General features: G+C 39.2%; 2 protein-coding genes across 2 annotated transcripts in view; both read right to left on the bottom strand.

The window, feature by feature from the left end:
• The window catches only part of LOC111515776 (uncharacterized), a 29,642-nt gene extending 20,006 nt beyond the window's left edge, over positions 1-9,636 (bottom strand). Inside the window, exons 1-2 of the mRNA XM_074184337.1 lie at positions 9,418-9,636; positions 4,052-4,252 (exon numbers count right to left, since the gene is read on the bottom strand). Coding sequence (XP_074040438.1) covers positions 4,052-4,252; positions 9,418-9,522 — 306 coding nt within the window. The 5' untranslated portion in view covers positions 9,523-9,636. The remainder of the gene's footprint in view (positions 1-4,051; positions 4,253-9,417) is intronic.
• Positions 9,637-19,413: 9,777 nt separating this feature from the next.
• The window catches only part of LOC111505080 (junctophilin-1), a 103,921-nt gene continuing 100,481 nt past the window's right edge, over positions 19,414-22,853 (bottom strand). Inside the window, exons 5-6 of the mRNA XM_023159828.2 lie at positions 21,394-22,552; positions 19,414-19,554 (exon numbers count right to left, since the gene is read on the bottom strand). Coding sequence (XP_023015596.2) covers positions 21,473-22,552 — 1,080 coding nt within the window. The 3' untranslated portion in view covers positions 19,414-19,554; positions 21,394-21,472. The remainder of the gene's footprint in view (positions 19,555-21,393; positions 22,553-22,853) is intronic.

The following is a 22,853-nucleotide window of genomic DNA, read 5'->3' as shown; positions in this document are numbered from 1 at the left end:
GAGATATAATGAATTGAACAGTCCGTCGTAAATTTCTGATATGTACCACTCTTGGTGGAATCAAATGTGCTTGAACACCTCTCGTGAACCTTTCCAACAATTACCCAGCAACTACACTCCAGGAATGTACCCCTGGTAGTAGGAGAATGGAAACTCCAGATGCTCTCTAGTAGAGCAATAAGTATTAATGTAGAAGACATCATAGTGAAAGGACTGGTCATGAGGGAATGTTCACAGAGAGGGGTTTTATCACCCTTTCTCTGGAACATAGTTCTGGATACCCTAATTAATCATCTTAACAAAAATGGATTCTACACAATTGCATACGCAGATGACATAGTTATCTTGCAGACCGGCAAATTTGTAAACACACTGTGCGATAGAGCGCAGGATGGGCTCAAATTAATAGAAACGTGGTGTAAGGAACACTCACTGTCGATCAATCCCAAAAAGACTGAGATGATCCTTTTCACCAGGAAAATAAGTTTAACGGGCTTAAAACCTCCCGAAATCTTCAAAAGCAAACTAAACTTCTCTGAAGAGGTGAAATACCTTGGTAGTATCCTCGACAAGAAGCTAACATGGAACTCTCATCTACAGAGTAGAGCAAAAAGAGTATACGTGGCTTATGAGCAATGTCGGAGGACGAGCATGGGGTCTTTCACCCCGTTTGGTCACCTGGATCTGCACTGCAATAATAAAACCTATGTTAACGTATGGAGCCATTGCATTGGGACTGAAAGTTCTACAAGCAACGGCCATCCAAAAATTATATCAAATACTGCGACTGGCTTGTTTAAACATCACAGGAGCCATGAGAACAACACCAACCGTGGAATTAATCACAGGTCTGACTCATCTGGATCTGTACGTTAAGGAGGTCGCGTTAATGGCCATGGTACGATTGCGTACGGCTGGTGTAAACTTTGAAGTATGAATGGATCAATTGAGGCTGGACCTATGGCGGGAAGCGCTTACTGCGCAACCTCTGCTGCAGATAACAAGTGATGCAATTGAACCCATGTTTGTGTTTGATAAACCCTACAAAATACAAATTAAGCAGAACACAGAGTCAGGTGATACAAATGCAATACGGATTTATACAGACGGCGGGTATCTCAGTCGCCACAAACGAAATAACCAAGAAAGGACTTTCTGGCAAAAACATAACAATCTGCACTGATAGCAGACAAGCACTATTAGCTTTGAACAGACAGCGTGTTACCTCAGGGCTAGTACTAGAGTGCCACCAACATTCAGCCAAAGCCTCGGTAGATAATAACATTATCCTGAGGTGGGTTAAAGGGCACGACAGGAGTAAAGGTAATCGCATTGCTAACTCTTTAGCCAAGGAAGCGGCTGGACTTAGAATTTTAGGACCCAGTGGCACCCACGGCCTGATGACTTCGACAATTGCGGAACTAGTCAAATGTTACACCCATGCTCAATCCTTAAAGAGATGGGATGGATTCAAAGGATGTAATCTTGCCAGGATCACCTTGGGCGACCCTGAGAAGCTGGCGCCGAAGAAATATCTGGCGATGACCAGGAAAAATCTACGCCTTACAGTAGGATTTCTGACTGGCCACTGTCAACTAAGGAAACAACTCCATAATATGGGGCTAGTGGACACACCTCTATGCAGGATGTGTGAACAGGATGATGAGACTATCAGGCATGTTCTGTGCGAGTGCCCGGAGTTATCGGAAATAAGAGAGTGTGTGTTCGGCGAGTCTTGGCCTACACCTGCCGATATAAAGGAGATGCCTCCGAGCGACCTGTCCACCTTCCTGGAAAGGACAGGATGGATGATGACCTAGGAGGACAACTCCTCGGGAAGATGTACAATGGGTTATATGTGGCCTAAGTGCGTGAGCTTACACTTACCCTCCCTACTCTACAGATACAGATACCTCTTGTGAAAGTATCTATAGTATCTAAGAGCGAATGGCTCTTTTTTGGATGGAATCTAGTAGCTTCAGGGTATGTTTGAGGGCGAAGCTCCATACATGAATGAGAACAATACTGTGAAGAAGGTCTGATTTGAGCTTTATAAAGCAATAAATTTGCTGAGGTGTATAGTTTTCTGGTGCGGAACAGTGTTCCAATCTTTTGACAAGCAGCCTTTGCAATTCCAACGACATGATTGTGCCAAGACATATTGGTGTCTATTTTAATTCCCAACAAACGTATCGAAGCAGAAAGTGCAATTGCCTGTCCTTTTATAGTTAAATCCGGTTCAGAAACATTTATCTTTTTGGAAAAAACCGATGCCTGAGTTACCTTCACACCAATCTAAAATCACCTCTAGATCTTCATTTGCTCAATTTGGACCTGATTTGGATTGTTCATGAGCTTGCATCACATTCATGACCAGTTACCGCTGTCCTTGTGTTGCATTGAGGGCAGCCCTATTTCTTTCAGGCATCTTCTAAATGAACACTGTGAGTTGAAGCAGTTGATTCTTTTTTCGAATGGTCACTTCATGAAGAATTTCTCAGTACCCTTTATCAGTTTTATTGACTCATTTCTTGATGTGGCCCTGCACCACAAATTTTGGTATCCTTAGAGCTGGTTCAAGGCTAATATATATATATATATATATATATATATATATATATATATATATATATATATATATATATATATATATATATATATTGAAAGTAATAAAGTCAACATGCTATTTCTGGAAATGGTTCACATAAGTGGTGCTGCAACAACATTATCAACATCACATTTGCATTTGCCGTTTCGGTTTTTTATGTTTGGATTTATATGCCTTTTTTATATTTTAAATTAACTTTGGTGAGTCTTTTGTAACATTCATATTACTATATGATGATAGCATCACATTTATTTTGTAGATATTCTTGATAAGTTATGTCACGACGTTTCGATTGTTAGTATCCACAATCGTCTTCAGGAGATAATTGGCTTGGTTTGGAATATTTTAATTTCTAGTTTCATTTCTTGTTAATAATATTTTTCAATTTTCAATTTCCTGCTTGTATTAACTTTTCAATTTTTTTATTTTTTTTGGTTGTTGCTTGTATGTTATTTCTTTGTAATTTCAGTTTTTTGTTCAATAAAATTGTTATTTTTCTGTTAATCTTCTTAATTTCTTTCAGGGATTTCAAATCAATTTATATTATATTAGACAATGGAAGTCCGAACTGATGAAATAGATTCAAAACTATTACAAAGTAATTTTTGTCGTCTCGTCTAAATTTTGCCAAACTGGAATGTTCTTCAGAAATACTTTTTGGAGGAAGAGTTAATTTTGCGATCTTCTCGCATTTTTCTACCAGCTTTGTTTGAATTTTTTTTGTACTTGGTGAAGAAGCTTTTCACACATGTTCCATCAAGACATTTTTTTGACAAATTTGTTCATTATTGCAGAGTTACCTTTGTAATAAAAACTATTTCAAAACATTTAGAATAAGAATTTGGGTCGAAAAAAAATTAATATGTTATTATTTTTTAATAATGAAAAGTTTTTCGTCTCTCAGTTCTAAGGTAGTCAGGTATAAGAAAAGGAGTAAAAGCTCAAATAATCTTCATCCAGCTGAACTTCTATTCAATGTATATTCCAACAAAATTACTCTTCAATCAAAGCCAACTTTTCAGAGAAATTTTTATATTGATAATGAAATTAAACGACGAATTGTGGCAGTGGTAGTGTGCCCGATTGGACCGAGAGGCAGTTAGTTCAAATCCGCCCTCAACATATTTTTGTTGTGATAATTAACATTGATACCAAAAGAGATAAGATAATTGATCTAGAAAATACAAGTCGAACTTCAGCACAACGATTAGTTTCCACACTGTTACTAAAACTCCAAATCTCCCAACAGAAAATTACAGTCCAGTTTTCATAAAAATAACTCTAATAGAGAGAGTTACTTTTCATCTCTTACAAATAACTCGTATTTATGTTTGCAGTTACCAAAACGACACAACAAGAACTAAAAGTTGATCTAATTCACAGGTTAGGTTTTCAGAGAATGTTCAAATTCTAGCAGGTATACACAAACAACGAAATGCCTACCTTGACTTGCGGACTGATCAGGTATAGTAGAGGATTGGCACGGAGTCGTTCGTATTCATCCTGTTGCCTTCGCATTTCTTCCCGGCGGGCAGATCCCAAATAGGACACCTCCTCTCTCGACATGGCGCCAGTGCTCCTCGGCAAGTCCTGGACGTCGGGCAGTGACTTTTTCCTTTGCAACGAGGTCTGGGTGACTATGTTCTGGAAAAGCAGAGAGGTCGCGGTTTTACAACAGCCACGTAGTCATAGTGGTTGGCATTCCATTCAATGATGATTATTGAGAAATTTACGGCTGTTGTAATACCTAGCAAAGGCTACGTATTCTAGTTTTTTTTTTCGAAAATAGGAAGATTCGTTTTAATTAGGAAATTTAAATACCAAGAATTCAATGACTTCGAAGAAACACAACGTCGAAGCAAAAAAATTATAAGTTATCGACCGGCCAACTGAACAATGTTCACAAAAAAGCAACTGAAGTCCGTCGACAGACGCTTAGTCAAAGAAATATCCAATTATTGGGCCGACAAAGAGGAGACGAAAAAATATCAGATTTAAGACCATGAATATACACTTCTCCAATGAATTAACGCACCACATCGAAATTTCAAAATATTTTGGTGATGTTAATAAAAACTCCTACTACAATTTTATATTTGGTAAACCTCTCGTATATGCCATTTGTGAATGCGATATGTGTACTTATTCGGTTACTGTTTATTTGTAAAGAATTCTCAGTTGTGTTTATTATGGAGCGTCAATCACATAATTAAACCCGTGATAAATGTGCCCAAGCAGTAATACTTTTGGAAGAAGGCTGGAGTTACCGACGAATTGGTCGTCGATTCAATGTGTCCCACACATCCATCACACGGAGGATTGATATTTGAGAATTTTGGCACTTCGACAATGGTTTGTTACACATCGAAGTCTACAAATTCATTTTAAAAACGGGCATACTATAGAAATCAGTACGGAAACTGTTCGCCAGCGACTCAGGTAATGCAACATAACACCTATAGAATTGCTGCCCGGGGTCTTCTGTCAACTGCAGACCATCGAAGGGAGAGATTACGTTTTGCCAGGGAACTAGTCAATTGGTTAGAGTCTGACTGGGAACGAGTGTTATTCACCTATGAGTCCTATTTTTGTTTACACAATAACGACAGACGTTTTCGTGTGTTACGACGTCCCAATGAACGATATGCTCAATGTAACTTTTCACAAATCACATTATTTGGTGGGTGCTCCATTATGGTGTGAGGAGGTATTTCTTTGACCGCACGTACGGACCTCGTGGTCATACACAATGGGTCCGTTACAGCTGGAAGGTACATAATGGAGATCTTGGAGCAGCACGTAGTACCATTCGCCCCTTATATAATAATAATAGTAATAATAGCGACTTCATTTTCCATTTTACATAATAAATAATTATTTCCATCTTGAAATGCTAATTGTTGGCATAATAGGCGGAGTTCAACTTAAAAAAATGATATGACAATATTATTTGACTATTCAATTGAGCTGCTCTTCCACTCAATCTCATAAAGCGCCATATAACGAAAAAGTAAGTAAATTAAAAAACATTCTTAACATTATTATCGAGGGGTGTTCTGCTTCTTCAATAAAATTATTTTCAGATTCTCTTTAAACTTATCTAACTTCATCTCTTTCAAACTGTTCGGAATTTCATTGTAAATTTTTGAGATCTGATAACTGTAGGAACTTACATATTGTTGTGTTTTGTGCTATGGGGGTGTTAAAAGCCCTTTAAACCTCAAGTTCAATGTATGTACGTCAGTTCGGAATTTGATTTTATTATAAAGATATTCTGGTGTTTTAGTTTAAATTATACTATGATATAAGCTTGCAGAGTAGAGCAACATCCGATTATCCATATTCAACCAGTTTATATATTTCAAAATATGGGTAATGCTTTCATATTTACGAATACCAAAAATCAATCTCAAGCAAGAATTTTGTATATTTTGTATTTTCTTTTTATAAAAAACTATGAGATTTGGACCATACAGACAATCTGTGAAATTAAAATTGGACAAAACCAAGAACAGGCCCAAGGATAGATCCTTGGGGTACACCTGATTTCAATAATCAGAATAGTCAAGATATGCTTTAATTTGCTTTTCCATTATTTTTTCAATTATTTTGGACATCGTAGGTAGTATACCGATTCCACGTAGATCTTTGAAATTTTCTGGATTTGATTTTTTTGGTAACACTGTGACTATGGCATCTTCATGCAGATGGAAACACATTACTGGAAAAACAAAACTTGATTATATGCGTAATGAAGGGAACACAGTTTGATCATTTTCGAAAATTTCTTATTAATGCAAGATACGCCAGACTCCATGATGCACAGATAGTCAGAAATTACCTCGAAGAGGTTGAAATTAACCCCATAGCATGGCCAGCACGTAGGTTAGGTTAGGTCAGGTCCAAAGTCAGGGAGGTCAGTTGGAGTCCTAAGCTCAACATCCATCTTCTCTGTAGACTCAGCGCCAGAAAGAATTTTTAGGTTTACTATGTCCATAAAAGTCCCACGAGTGCTAAGGAAAGAAGGTCAATCATGGCAGAGCCCCGCATTACCGTGACAAGGCGCCCGGTATCTCGAATGTTCCTTAGAGACAGCTGATAGGCTCAGTGTCATTCATTCTCTCGGCACGGATACACACACCATAGAATTAAGCCATCGTTGGGATGCCATTCAGTTAGGTGATTCGGTCATTTCCGTATCTAGCGAAGCTACGTGGAAGCAGGCATCCGATGGCCGGTTTGCTCAACCCACACATCCCAAGCCCAAGCACCCGCCAAAAACAGCATGCACAGTGGTTCAGGCAGTGAAAGATGAATAAGGACAGCCTTGGGATAGCCTTGGTAGGCGATTGAGAGAGCACCGGATCCAACCAAACAACCTGCAGGAACTGGGAGAGAGACTGATTCAGGTTTGAAGAAGACTGGACTAGAATTAAATAAGGCACATAATTTCAAGTATGGGCCGAAGATGCTGTTATACGTGGTAGAGGTGGAAACACTCGTTATTGACATTTTTCTGTATATTTTTGTCAACTTTTTTCCAATAATATGTAGGTTAACTCTGAAGATGTTTCATTTTTCATTTCACCTTTGACTACAAATAAAATTGATTCACTAAAGTGGTACATTGATTTCTTGGAGAAGTGTATAAACAAAATCAACACCCATCTTATCTAAGGCCGGGCCATAGGCTAATTAATCATAAGTTTGGCAAATCGAGATCAACTAGCGATTGATCGGTGAAGGTTATAAAAAATATTACAGGATAATCGCGATTTCTTGTTGGACAACCAAATTTATGTCCAACAAGGTTGTTGATACGGGTGTCATAAAAAATATAGGAGAAAAACTCAATAAGCCCATAAGACTGCAGTTTTTTTGGACTTGGGAACAAATACTTGCTTGTTAGAGAGTAGTAGGTGAAATGGACCAGCTCAACAGCAGCATTGAAGATACTTTCAATCTTTCCCCGCTACACTGTATTATAATGTGGGAGGCGAATTCAGAATATGTGAAAGAAACATTCAACAAATTCACGGACCATAAGACCCCGAAATATAAGTATTTCACGGTTGAAGTCATAGAACGTGAAGAGTGGATGATTTCAAGGACATGTTTGACAGTTGATTTATAGACGGTCGAATATGAGACGGTAACTATAATATACTGTGCGGACACAAATCTACATTACAACCAGCTGCTTCATTCGTCTCCAGGACAAAAATTTATGCAACTTTGCAATGCACAAGGAATATTGGAGACCTCAACGGAATGGGCTAATCTTCATTCTTACGGCAGTTAGGACGCACTTGGTGCATTGATGAACCCAAGAGTGACATGAAGATTGATCTGGGAACGCTGTGAGAAAATGAAAAACATATGGACCGTACTAGGTTGCCTCTGGATTGAGTGCCAGGACACTCAGCAGTCACAAGCAATGAAAAGGCTAATGTGTTTCAGATACGGATCATCAACTACAACTCTGTACCAATTGGGGGAGTAGCGAAAAAAATTATTATCGGATTAGATAAGGAAATTGGTCAAAGAGACATGGAGACTACTTGCAAAGAACAAGGGGAAACGAAAGAAAAAGTCTGAGAAAAGAGCTACGGAGCTGGTCCATCAAAGCAAGAATTTATGGAACACCAGAACGAACACTTAATGCAGAAAAGGGGCAAGGATGCAAGGAATTTATGGACAACCCAAATGATATCCGGGAGAATATGATACATCTAACGAAAGACATGTATGCGCAAACCAGTTCAGGGAACAAGAGAAATGCAATAAGCTCATAAAACTGTAGGATTTTCCAGAGATTTTCGAGAAATGTACTAATCACACGGTTCTCAAGTGATAAAAAAGAAGTGGTGATGACGACTCTATTACGAATTATAGAGGAATTTAAAATAAGATGCTATTTTTGAAAAGCCGTCAATAATAGATATTTGGAATATTTTATGATGAAGCGATTATTTGAAATTCATTCGGTCGATTCTCTGTATTTATGTCATTGGTGATTGTTGACATTCTTTGGTTTTAATTTGGTTATAATTGACAATTGCCAATATTCATATTTCTTCATTTGAAGTAAGGCGTCATCGAGTTCATTGTACTGATTTATCTTCACAATTCAGTTGCATTGTAGAATACCACTACATTGAAATCTTTATTAAAATTTCTATTATTACTTATCTCAGTATCAATCTCACGAGGTTAAGCGACAGAAAATACTTTTTTTGAAGCGGAGCCAAATAATTTATCGATGATATAAAAACGGCGAGTGAACGTCAACAAAACTTCATCGTCTTTCGGATATTAATAATCAATAATGTGAAATAAGAGATTTGATAAATGTTTGTTTCTCGTTGTAAACCATGGATCGCCATGGAAAATATCCAAGAAATTGTATTCAGACCAAAACAGCTAATAAATAGCGGAACGAACTAAAAATAAATCGTTGCTGACAATTCGAGCGACTGAAATTTCCTTGGTGACAAAGAGGAAAATTAATGTATGGGCATCGGGAAATTTTGTCGCTCAGTATAGATATAGATAGGAGTTAATTGGCGAACGAATTCATTTTCATGAATTTCTCTTTTGAAAAATGTTGGTCACATTGAGAGAAATACCAATGGAATGTCTCTTTGAACAACATGTCTGCGTAAAGCTGATAACAGATGGAGATAAAAACTGTAATAAGATACATAAATAGGTGTCACACAAGTGCAATATGAGCAAAAGTTGTGGCTCCATCTGTTGCTAACAATATGTCGTACTTATCCGAAGGGGATGAAAAAATTTATCACAACCTCCACAGGCGGCGTGTCTATCCAGCTCTCGGATGCCCGTCTGGCCAGCAAAGCGGGGGAAAACCTCAGGTCATCCTCTTCGTCTTCTTCTTGATACCACGGCATGACAGGCCGAGTAAAATTTCACGCGGGGTTTGCACCGAACAACACGTTTTACTGTGGTCCGTAAGCAATTTAAAATAACCGTTGCCAGCCAGTCGGTGAGAGACGTTTTTAGACGCGATCAGGGACTGACTGGCACTCTCGCTAAAAATTCAGCAAGAGATTTCTTGAGAAGCTACTCAGTGGCGGAGTAGCTGTCGGGGGTTTAGAGGGGATTCGCTGAAAATACTGTGTGGGTTCTTTCATAATTGTCATAGGTACTTGTAAATTTTACCAACTCCACTTGAAACATTACTCAAAACGCTATATTTCTATATCTCCCCCTATTTCAGGCAGTCGTAATCGCAAATCGACATCGTAAATGCTGGTTCGATCCCAATTCTGGAACAAAAGGAGTTTACTGCGTATTGTGTACCCTGTGCTAGAAATCGTTGTTTAAAAAGTAACAGTTCTTGATTCCTAGTTTGAATTTTTTTAGGTTGCTATACCGGTATAATGAAAAAACCCATTTCAACCCATTTACTGTCACTTGTTAACCTCTCTGAAGTATTTGCACTGATTTTCCTCCTCTGCAACTGTCTCGCACTAGATACTACCACTCTCCTTTCATTCTTCGAATTGTTCTTTTACACTACGATGAGAAGTCTACTTTTCAGCATGTAATCTCCATCTCGAATATTAATTTGGTTCGGTATATCTCGTCATATTGATGACAAAACAGGTGAAACAGTGGCAAATAGTCCACTTCCCTCGTGGTTAATCGCTTCTTTATACAGTCGCTGATAATCTACAGGTGCTTCCCAGTTTCATGAATTTTTTAAACATTCTCTTGACTACTCGACAAACTTGTTACAAGGCGTTGCAAAAATCCTATTATTTGCGTCGTTTTTCAACACCATGGCGACAGTTGGCCCAGTAATACCTCTATCGAATTCGTGCCAGATTTATTTTTAATTTGTGCTCTCAATGCGACCCACTGGTGTATTGACGTTGTTTCATTTGGTCTCTCCTCCGATATACTAGAACATCTTGTAAGCCTAGAGAAATCTACTAACTCCTATACTCCTCAACCACTGGACCATGCTTAGTGACTACCTGTCAATCTGGCCAAATTCCTTTGTTGAACCAGTTTCTAATCAACTTCAGGTAATTGTTTTTCTTCAGACGTTTTATCATCCCATACGTTTTTCTAGTACTTCGGTTGCGGTTGACGAATTTCTTGTTTTCCTGGCATTGCAGATTTCGAGCTACTGATCTACCTATGAGATTCTGCTTTTACCTTCATTGACATCAGTACGTACACTTTTTGCTGTCTATTTGGGGGTTTTCGCTTTCTTTCCGCTGTCCGTGTTATGCGTCTTCTCTCAGAAGATAGCTATCTGTCATATATTCTAGAAACATGTTTTTTTCATGAGATTTACTTACATCGATACATCCACAGACGTTTAGCTTTTCAGCTGCGACTTAACTGAGTCTCACGAAGAACAAGCGATAACAAGTCTTGCTGATGCCATTTGGGATGAAGGCGAAACGTCGACTTTTGAAGAATACACAACGGATGAACACCCGGAAAAGCAACTTCACACACACGAGTTAGTTCGACTGGCCTTATTGAAAAAACAGGTTGGATTAGGTATTGCAGTCGAAGACAAGAAAAGTGAGAACTCTTTCTTCTGTTCTAGCTTTCGAAACTTTAACTGCCTCTTCCTCGAGAACTGAGGCACTGAAGGATGAGGTTATAAATGTGAATCTTGCCAGATAGATTCTGTTTTTCTTGGACATTACAGTATGAAATAGATATGAACACACTTACAAATTTAAACACATGCTTTTATACTTCCTATAGAGGAGTAGATGAGTAATATAAAAAGAGATGAACTGCCGTGAAGTTAACGTAAACATTTCGTTGAGTACTCTGGAGGACTATACAGGGTATTTTCTAACTACGGTTCAAAATTTCAGAGGGTGATTCGTTAGGTCGTTTCAAGAAAAAAGTTCTCATGAACATTTTGTTATTTCGTTTCTGAGATACAGGGCACACCACACCCAACTATATTGGGAAAAACAAGTACGCTATTGACTTGTAGTTTTTCTTTTCAGATCAATCAACTGAATATAAAACTCTTTAGTCCCTTGTGTTTTCTTCATATTCAGCTTCATTTTCCAGACAAAAAAATTGAAGCCACTTTGCATATCATGAACGCCTGCTTTGGAAACCGACTGACAGTGATAGTGTTGTCAAATCAATGAAAGTCAGAGTTGTCAATTAGCAGTGATTCCATCATGGATTGAAATGGATGACATGCACTTTAATTATGGATTAGCAAATGGAAATGCGGAAAAAGCACATATAATTCACCAGGACAGATATCTTAACAGAGGTGCAGGTGATAAAAGACCAGAAACTGTAACAACGCGTGAACTAGAAGAAGCTATACTTGATGCGATAGAAGATCCTTCAAATGGTACCAGAAAGATTGCACTGCAGCTGAAAGTCAGCCCAAAAACCGTATGGACAGTTCTAAAAAGAAACCTCCTATACCCATATCACATAAAGCGGGTTCGGCCTCGAGATTTTCACCCAAGATTAATGTTTCGCAGGTGGTTGATTCATACGATGGCATACAAGCGACGAAAAAGTTGTAATTTAATTATAGTTGCTTAATCTGTGGTGCCCACTGAGACGCCACTGGATCTAATAATTTTGATGTAGTACGGGCTAAATAAGCGCATTATCACCTGGAATAACTGTAGCAAATGTCAACTAAATCGGTGTAAGGATATTTATGCTATTTTATAAATACAGTTTTTTTCAAACTTCAACGCCCTCTATCTCAGAAACTAAGCAACTCCGGACATATGTTCATTGTAACTTTTTTTTTATAATGACCTAACGAATCACCAATTCGTATATAAATAAATTCCGCCTGTCCTGTGGGTTCCTATATTTATTTACCAATTACATTACCTATACTTTTGTACACTCCATTATCAGTAAATTAATATTATCATTATTTATTAAACTTTTCTGATTCAATTAATACGATAAAAAATCCTTAGGGGTGCTGTACTTTGAGAATATCATTGCCCACTTTCCATTTCTGACCGAATCCGACCCTGAACATCCTTTTTGTCGTAAATAACGACGCGACGGATGCCTATGGCGTGGCCAACGACGGCCATTCCTCATTCTACATCGGTTCTAAATCATATTTTCATTTTTGTACGGGTAAAAATCTCAGAAACTACTGACTCATCGTTATGTAAATGTTGGGCGGAAATGAAAAAAATTGGATGTTGGCAGATAAATTTGGTTGTTGTTATAATAATAGGACGATTTACGCCTAGTCCTAGTAAAATATTTCCATTGGCTCGACGCTTGATATGCGAAATGATGTTAAGTAAGATTTTCCGTCTCATACAACTTCATCGCCATACTTGAATAACACCCACCTGGCAATAGGAGATGGTACTGGATAAATTTAAATTTGCGGAGTTACAAAAACATTTATTTGCATTATCCTTACTAATCATTGTTATAAATAGAATAATCGTAATTGATGAATGTTCTATTATTTGATATGCTGACAAAGTAATACTCAGCAACTATTTTGCGCGAAGGTTGTTTATATTTTAACTGAGTTGATCTGCATTTAAGCTCTCAGTATATGTATTTAAGATGTATTCGAATCTATAACTGTTATTTATGATTGCACGAAGTCCATTTCTGCGAAATAAAAACATGGTGACTTAAACAAGAGTTGAAGTGCTAGAACATCAACTTTAACTAAAACTAGAAAAATACCTTGTATCATATTCCAACAATATTCTTCTGTACTTGACTACATAAATTACCTTCTGAGATCAAAACCTGTCATATTCGCATGACTTGTAATTTCTCCTTTGTTACATTATTCATAGCTCTGTCCTCTAATGATTTAATGAAAAGCGTTGAAATTATTGAGAACTGATGCCTCCTCTATCGAAGCATTTCTTCAGTTCTTTTCTTAAACGGTTTTCCATGTGTGTTCCCAAGTATACTTTCCCTTTTCCTTTCAGGCACCTTCAAAATCAACTTTCTATAGGGATCTACATTGTTCCTAAGCGTTTTTCTGAAGTTTATCTACATTTTTTTCATGAAGACCAAGAATCCAGAATATAGCTTAGCACACTTGGCAGTTGATTTCAGATGTCCAAACATCAGCTATCAGTTAACATCTAGCAAGATATGCAATATCTGAAAGTTCACATCTTAACAAAGAACTCAGCTAAACTTTCTTATAGTAGCCAAGTAAAACTTGATTCTTAGAAAATTTGGCGACCATTTTCTTTGGAGAAAGTGAGTACCCCAGACAGATCTATGATTCCTGGTTATGGTGGCTGAATATTTTGTTAGGGGTCAAAATGGAAAATGGCATGTCTTGGTATAATCATATCGCTGAAATCGCAATAGAAGCTTATCATAAAATTGTAAAACTAAGTCGAACTGAAAATTCATTCACTTGTCCGCAACTCTTAGTGTTTTATACAACTCAAATCAGCACCTCTTTACAATATTGCTCACAAATAAGAAGCACCCCAACACTGAAGTTGTGGAATTTTGTCTAAAGACAGTCATTCTTTCAATTGAAGAGCAAAATCAAGATCAATAATGATAGTTTGGAAAATCAAAAAAATAGTTGTCTGACTTCTGTTGATGATATGGTGGAAAGTGTTCAAACGTCTATGCTCCCAAATGAAGGAAAATTATACTTATGGTCAGTTAATGGCTCAATGATTTTGTTTTATGGACGCGTCTTTCTCCTGCACGGCTGGCGCCCCAGTTGGAATATTCAAAAATCATTTCTTATTGCAAACGTACAACATAAATCGAACCTACATACAAAATTTCAGCCTCCGAAATTTCTAGAGCCAAACGTCGCGTTCCTTGGATACCTTATATCTGGCAAAGGTACACAACTCCTTCCGAAAAAGGTCTCCGTAATCCAGGAGTATCAAACGCCCGAAACAGCGAAGGACCTCCGCGTTAGGAATCACACGTTGAAAGGTAAGACCTCGTTAGTCCTTAGCTCGCACAAGTTTCTCAACTTCTGAGAGTTGTCGTTCGTATGGGGGCGACAGCTGATTGACGAAAAAACAGATTTTAAACAGATTTTTAAACATTTCCTAGGTATGATTAACTTTTACAGGCGTTTCATGCGTAGGACTGCTAGGACTCAGGCGCCACTTAACGACCTCCTCAAGGGCAACATCGAAGGGAAGAAGCCAATTACGTGGAATGACACTGCTGAAGCTACCTTCACTGCTTGCAAGGACACGCTTGCCAACACAACACTCCTTGCCCATCCAAAGCTCGGCGCCAAACTCTCCTTGGTCTGCGACGAGTCGGACCACACCGTTGGAGCAGCCTACACCAGATATACAACGGCGAATGGGAAACTTTGGGTTTCTTCTCGAAGAAGCTGAGCTCCGCCGGGGCCAAATACTCTGCCTACGACCGAAAACTTCAGGCCATCTACGAGGCCGTGAAGTACTTCCGACACATGGTTGAAGGACACCACCGTCCTGACTGATCACAAGCCGCTCACCTTCGCTTTCCGCCAGTTCCGCCACCTGGATTTCATCGGGCAATTCACTACCGATATCCAGCACATCTCTGGTGATGATAATGTTGTCGCGGATGCTCAATCCCGAGTCGATGCACTACGCGACTCGATTTCAAGGCCCTCGCAGCGTCTCAGCAACAGGACCAGCAGCTCCAGGAATTCCGTCAGAGAAATGACTCTGGCTTGATCCTGCGCCAAGTGAACATCCCTGGATCCAACGCTGCCATCTGCTGCGACATCCCCACGACGACGGCGCGGCCCTTCCTGACAGCCGCCTTTCGCAGACCAGCCTTTGATGTCATCCATGAGCTGTCGCGTTCTGGTGCCAGAGCAACTACCGAGTGCCAGCAGTTCAAGGTTTCACGACACGAATCAACACCCATCGGCAACTTCTCAGCACTTTCTAGACGGTTCGAGCACGTCCATATCGACCACATCGTTATACCGTACTCCGAGGGATATAAGTATTGTCTTACCTGCGTCGATCGCTTTTCACGATGGCCAGAAGCAATACCTCTCCAGGACCAGGAAGCCGAGACTATTGCCAGGGCGTTCTACTCCACGGAGGGGGGGGGGCTTAATGCAAGGACAGGATTTCCTGTTTTGACACGTGAGAAGAAAGCTGGAGAAGAGAGGATAGTTCCTTTGTTGGTGTGAGTCTTCGAGCTGTTAACATGGCATTATGGTGAAAAGTGGAAGCTGTTCATTTGGAGATTAGTTCTCGAATCCAGGTAGTACTTTCCTATTTTCGTGCTTCTTGGTTATTGTGTATTGTGGTAATTTATCGTTGAATACGTCTAAATAATAATTCACCTATCACAGTCCTGACAGAAAATATACCGATATGGAGAAATAATAATAATGAAGGTAACTTTATTTTATGTTCGTTTCATGTTTATATTCATTCATAAAGCAATATCTACCTTTTTAATAATATCAGAAGAATTATATTGAAAATGGTCTCATCAACGAATTGACAATTAGTGGAAATTAGTTATTTGTCGAGGTAATGAAGAAGTTGATGAACTAGCCAAAGGAGTAGTAACCAGCGCAATTTCTGAAATTATAACCTAAACGATGAGAGGCGACATGCGGAATTCAATTGAAAATAGTCACATGAAAATAGTCACATGCCAAAACCGTTGGCAGCTGAGAGAAGTGAAAAGTTTCGTTAAACCATGGACTAAAGTCTATCCAAATCCAAGATAGAGTAAAACAAAACAAAACCAAAGCGTGATGTTCACGTGATCACCCAGTGCCAGATGGAAAGGGCAGCGTTCATTGGTGAATTCGCCTTCTTGGTACGAGTTCGGTACCAGCACAGGGTTGTAATCAGTCGTTTGCGTGTTTGTGTGGCGTGCGTTATAGTATATTGTTTAAAATTATTTTCCAAGATGTCCACTACAGACACTGCTGATGACACTGTGAGCTATCCTCTAAGTCCAGCCAGGAAACGATCCAAAAAAGACATTTGAGTGTTGAGATGAAAGAAGTGATTTTAAATGTGTTCAAAAAAGAGATGGAAGAAATTGAGACATCGACTGTCGACGAAGTCGTATCGAAAGTTTCCGATAAAATTGAAGTGTGTTGCGCTTCAATTTACAATGTTTTACGGGAATATGAACAAAATCATACATTTTCCAAACCGAATACAAATCAGAATCGTCAAACCATTATAAAATCAATAGATGATGCTGATAAACATGCAATCAGGAGGAAAGTGCATGAGTAATTTTTCAGAAATGAAATACCCACGATAGACAAAGTACTCACATAAATAAATGAAGATGTTTTATTGCCAAGTTTTAAGCGGACAGCATTCCATAAAGTATTGAAACATTTGAATTTTGTATGGAAAAAACGAGGGCGCAATAGTTTATTATTGGATAGAGGAAATTGTGTCATGGAGGAGAGAGTATTTGACCAAAATTAAATATTATAGGGAACAATAGAGAACAATTTATTTCATGGATGAAATCTGGGTTAACGCTGGTCATACTACCCCTAAAGTATGGGTCGGTGAAACTGTGACCTCATCTAGGAGGGCCTTTCTAGATGGACTATCCACCGGATTAACAAATCCATCAGGTGAACTTATATTTATATTAAGACCTGCCTCAGCTCAATATATAAAAAGTAACCCTCGTATTGGTTTTATTTACTTACATGCCTCTTGATAATTTCAGGTAAAGGAAAACGGCTTATTATTTGTCACATCGGCAATGAGAATGGGTTTGTTGCTGAAGGGCTGTAGTGTTTGAGTCGAAGAAAACTAGAGATTATCACGAAGAAATGAACGGTGAATCTTTCGAACAGTGGTTTTCCAAAGTTCTACCCCATCTGGAGGATAATGCTGTGATTGTAATGGACAATGCACCTTATCATTCGCGACGGTTAGAGAAGATTCCGACAACGTCTTTAAAGAAGGTTGAAATCCAAAATTGGATGCGATCAAAGAATATTAGCTTTGAAGACTCAATGCTAAGAGTACAGCTACTAAAAATTGTCAAGGAGCGCAAGCTTGAATACCAAAAATATATAGTCGATGAGATGGCAGCAGACCAATACAAAATTGTCCTTCGCCTGCCTCCATACCACTGCGACCTCAATCCCATCGAGTTAATATGCGCGGATGTGAAGAATTTTGTAGCTCAGCATAACACCACGTTCAAATTTGCAGATCTCAAAGTACTTTTTGATGAGGCTTTGAAAAGAGTCACAGCGGAGAAATGGGAGAAGTGTGTTCGGCATATCATCGTCATTTTTCCTGTTAAACTACAAAACTTGTGCATTTCACTCGTTATTATAAAAAAAAGTTTTCCTAAGTATGATATAGCATTTGCGATCAACAAGATGTTGGTTCTGAATACGACCCTGGCCAATTCTTGGGATTTTCAATATCACGTGCGTAGGGCATGTCAATGTTTACATCCACTCTATCTTGGATTTGAATTTGCTTTACATTACCTAAACATCGAAGGGATTCAGTAATCCTAACCCGTTTACCGTTAGACCACAAACGTTTAACTCACGAGTATTCGCTTCAAAACAAGAATGAACCAAAACGCGGAGCGTGACATGTGAATCTGACTGTGAAGCATCTCCTTACTGATTGTCCGCTCTCTAACCAGCAGAGGAATGATCATGGAATACCAATTATCTTTGAAAGATACACTAGGTACTAATTGGACAATTGAGACATTATTGTCTTTTCTGAACTGTATTCAAATATAATTAGAAATGTTAGGGTTAGGTTTGGTTAGGTCCAAAGTGAGTGGGTCTATTCGATCCTCAACCGCAACCCGCAAGGGTTGATTGTGGCTCACACCTATTCACACTCGACCAAATAAACCCAGCTTCTTAACGAAGCCGATTAGTTTGTATGGTGAGTGGTCTTCCAGGTCAGATGGTAAGAGTACGGCTCTGCCGAACTCTAAAAACCTGTTTCGGTCCCCAGCGGGGCAGGCACAAAGCATGTGCTTTGCTGTTTCATCATTTTCCAAACAAAGGCGACACACACTGTCTTCCGACAGCCCGAGTCTCTGCATATGATGATTCAAATGACACTGACCAGTAAGAAGGTCTGTTAGACATCGTAGTTCATCCCTACTGTAGTCTAACAACTGTTTGGTATCAAGCTTCGAAGGGTGAATAAACGCCTTGGAGTGAGCCACTCTTGGAAGATTATGCCATCCATGTGTTCAATGTTTGTTTGGCAGAGCCTAAAGCGTTACCAATGTCAATTAGAAATGTAACTTGAACTGTAACGCTAATAACCAGTTTGGTTTTTTTGTAATAAAAAAAGTACGAAATTCTTAGGTACTAATCTCGAAAGGAATCGGAAAATGAAAAAAGCATACCGATATCTTGCCTAGCGAGTATGCTCTTCTACCGGAAGAGCATACTCGCACGTATTACTTTTTCATTCGGTATAGATCAACTTCTAGTTAATCCAAAGCGTGAAATGTAAACAACCTCACTCAATTCCTCAAATCACCCGATACTGACCTGGTTCGTACTGACCTTGTTGACAGCTTGCGGCGTCGGCTGTCCGGGAATGAAAAGGCTCTCCGTCCGCTTCGGTTGGTTCGGGGAGGGAATGATATCCTGGCCAAGACCTCTCTTCCTTATGATGATTTCTTCAAAGGGAGGCGGTTGGGCGGGTCCTGTATTATTTGCCGGCAGCTTGGTGATGCTGCCCGACAACTTGGAGCCGCTAACCGGCATTTTGGTGGCGTTTCCTGTCACGACGGATCCGTTTTTGGCACCCACGTTGCTGGAAGGCGGTCCGGGAGTGGTGCCCCGAATGGCAGAGGGGGCTCGCAGCGTCCGATCGGGAGTTTCGGAAGGCCGGTTCACGGAGGTTCTGTCCACCGAGGGTTGCCTGGAGTTCATGGCGTTGCTCAGGCGGCCAGTTGCTCTGGAGTACCTGGAAAGTGCAGAGGGGTACACAACAAGTATCTGGTTGGTAGACAAAAGACAGGGCAGAAATTACCATCTTCAACGATTTACTAGAATCGCCAAATAATAAGGAGTTGAAAAACAGTCGAAAATGAAAAAATATGAATATCAACAACTACTATTAGTGGGAAAAAGAAGACGACCCTAATACAGGATATCAACACTAATACAGGAAGGAAATCTGAAAAAGACAACTGAGACGATATCCATCGAAGAATTTACCAATCATTTTGAAAATATTGTAAATGAAGTAATCAATGGAATTTCATCTTCAAAAGCTCATCTTTTGATTCATATAGGTAATTCTTCCACGGAAAAGGAAGACTTTCTATTCATTCAACAATAGAAGCAGAAATATCTGGTATAATGAAATAATTGAACAATTTCTACCCAACTGATAAAAAAACCACTCAGTCGGTACGTATAAAAAATTTAGTCATTAGTACATTAATGAGTCATGTACTGAAATGGCATACTTTCAGATGAACCAAAAATTGGGAGTGATATCAGTATTCTAATCAGAAAATAGATAATTATCAAATCATAGACCAATTGCATTGATTCCCAGTAAAGTCGCTAAAAAATAATTGCATAGGAGAAGGAAACGAAGATAAGGAAGAAACCTTGGCAGTATTTATTGATCTGAGTGAAGCTTTTTATTATATACCATAAAATATTTCACTAGAAAAACTATGGATTTGATTAGATCTCTTGATTTGATGTGATCCTCAATGACAAATCGTATATAATTCACGATAGCAAATTCAGTAAACAATCCCCAATAAAATATGGAGTATCTCAATGCAGTGTTCTGTGATTCTTGCTGTTTCTTCCCTTCAACGATTATAATACGTAAAATACTACAAGCTGCTGATTCTGCAGCATACATTAGTGTGTGCTTTTTATAATTACCTACGAACGAGAATTTTTAAGGAATACTCAAGACTCACAGGCAATAAGGAAGCTGATGAGTGTGCCAAATCATTACTGAACATCAACTCCATGTATAGGAACTGAACCAACTATGGATATACCAACATCTTGGGAATTGAATAAAATCAGAAAGAGGGTCAAGGAGAAACATACAGAGTACTAGAAAAATTCAACTTCAAAAAACTGAAGAGTTGGTTCCCAGCAGGCTGAAATTTATTGGACAATCCAAGTTATTTCCGAATAATAGAGGTCCTATACAAACTTATATAGAAAATAAGATTGATGGAATGATTGTCTTGGAATATAGGAAAAAAATGCTATCAGCTCGTAAAGCAATAGTATATTTTTGACACTATAGCTTCCTGAAGAAGACAAAACGAAACCTCAAAACAAATCTTTCTTGAAATCAACTCAATTTACTGCTGCCAACTAGAATGATTTGAATCAGCAATTGAAGTTTGTTATTCATTCGAACATCGAATCAGTCCTCAAGTTAATGCGTCTGCCTATCGAATTTCGATAATGTATGATTTACAGGATGGTGATGGGGATTTTACTGAACATTTCGACGGATGGATAATTCAGAGTGTGAGAAAAGTCGAGAGTGTACTGAAAAGCTTCAAAAGCCATTTGCAATCCTTCTATCGCTGTATGATTTGAGGACAGCAATCAGTCTTGATCCAATTATCGGCTAGTGCAATAAACCAGTGATACAAATGAAGTAACTATTAAGGAATATTGAAGTGGACATAACTGTTTTCAGGTTGTAATTTTTGAGCTTTTGTTGAATGTGTTGCCTAATGAAACCCCGCGAGTCGTTTACAACAACTGGCATACCGTTTCAGTATGAAACACTACTTGAAACTTTGCCTACCTATCCACACTGGAATCCCTACTTGGCGGCCTCTTGTAGTGGTCGAAATGATCAATGGAAGATTGTTGTCCTATATTCCCTAGATAAGGCCTATCGCCCGAAACCCTCCTGGACATCCTCCTAAGCGAATTACTCTGAATGTCTTCGGTAGCAATGGAATTCCTTGGCTTCTGCATCGATGAGTTGTACTCGTTCCGGGGTTGTTTTCCAAAGGGTTGTTGCCCAACTTCGGTCTATAATCATTTATATGTGGCTGCATGGAAGGGTTGTTGAGATTACTGGGGTTATTGGGGTTGTTGTAAGGGTTAGGCGAGGGGTTGCCATAGGGGTTGTTTGGTTTGTTGCCGGACAGTCCAGCTTCGTTATGTTGTTGCTGTTGCGTGTAGGGGTTATTCTGAAGGTACTGGTTAGGGTTTTGATTGGGTATTTGGTTGGGAATTTGCTTGGGAATTTGGTTAGGTAGTTGGTTGGGAAGTTGGTTGGGAAGTTGGTTGGGAAGTTGGTTGGGAAGCTGGTTAGGAAGTTGGTTGGGCATTTGGTTAGGCAATTGGTTGGATTTGTTGGGGATCTGGTTCGGAATCTGATTGGGCATTTTGTTGGGAAGTTGGTTGATTGAATTAATGTTTGGTTTCTGTTCCAAGTCTATGCTCTGGCTTTGCATCTGCATTTCTCTGAACTTGTTCTGTCTCGCTTTGAGTCGTTCGAGCCCGGGCTGTTTGAAGTCCGGGGCGTATTGTTTGGCAACAGTTTCGGCAATATCTGAGTCCTCTTTGGCGTGAGCAGCGGCGATGTCTGCCTGCTCCCCCTTTCCTCTAGCCGTAGCCGTCCGATTGATGGCTATGTCGGACTTTTGCAGGGCGATCTTCGAAGCTCTTTGCGCCGCGTTGACAGCCGCGTCTATTCGTTCTCGAAACTTGGCGCTCCTCATCAGAAATATCTTTTTCTTCTGACTCGTTATCAGTACGTTGTTCTTGTATTTGCCCTCTTCTTTCTCGCCGTTACTGAAAGTTGTTACGCCGTAGCCGTATTTTTTATTTGCGTACCATTCTCCCTCGTATTTGAGGCCGTCCGATCGTTCGCTTATGCCGTAACCAGATCGCTTGTCGTTTTTCCATTCCCCCATGTAGGTTTCCGTCACGCTCGGGTCCATCGTTTCGTCCTAATGGAAGAATAGAAAATATTATCATACTGCGAATTCGTAACAATTTTTTGTCGTAAATGATTAATTGAGAAATTGTTCGATGAATTACCTCAAAATTATTGCTATTCAGGCAAATTTACCGTCAACGGGAAAAACTAAAAACTTATTAAAAAACGCGTGCGTCTCGAAACGCCCGACAAGAGTGATAACTTAAACTAATCTTAGTTGAACTACTTAATATTGAAATTGTTTAACTTGAGGAAATCTTGGGTTACTACTTAAATTTTATGTATATCAATGTGAAAATGTAAGGAAAGGT

The sequence above is a fragment of the Leptinotarsa decemlineata genome, unplaced genomic scaffold (genome assembly GCF_025532065.1).
Source record: "Leptinotarsa decemlineata unplaced genomic scaffold, Ldec_3_MD MMD2_tig00026354_RagTag_RagTag, whole genome shotgun sequence".
NCBI lineage: Eukaryota > Metazoa > Arthropoda > Insecta > Coleoptera > Chrysomelidae > Leptinotarsa > Leptinotarsa decemlineata.
The sequence above is the reverse complement of the archived record's forward strand: the minus strand, read 5'-3'. Positions and strand labels throughout refer to the sequence as shown.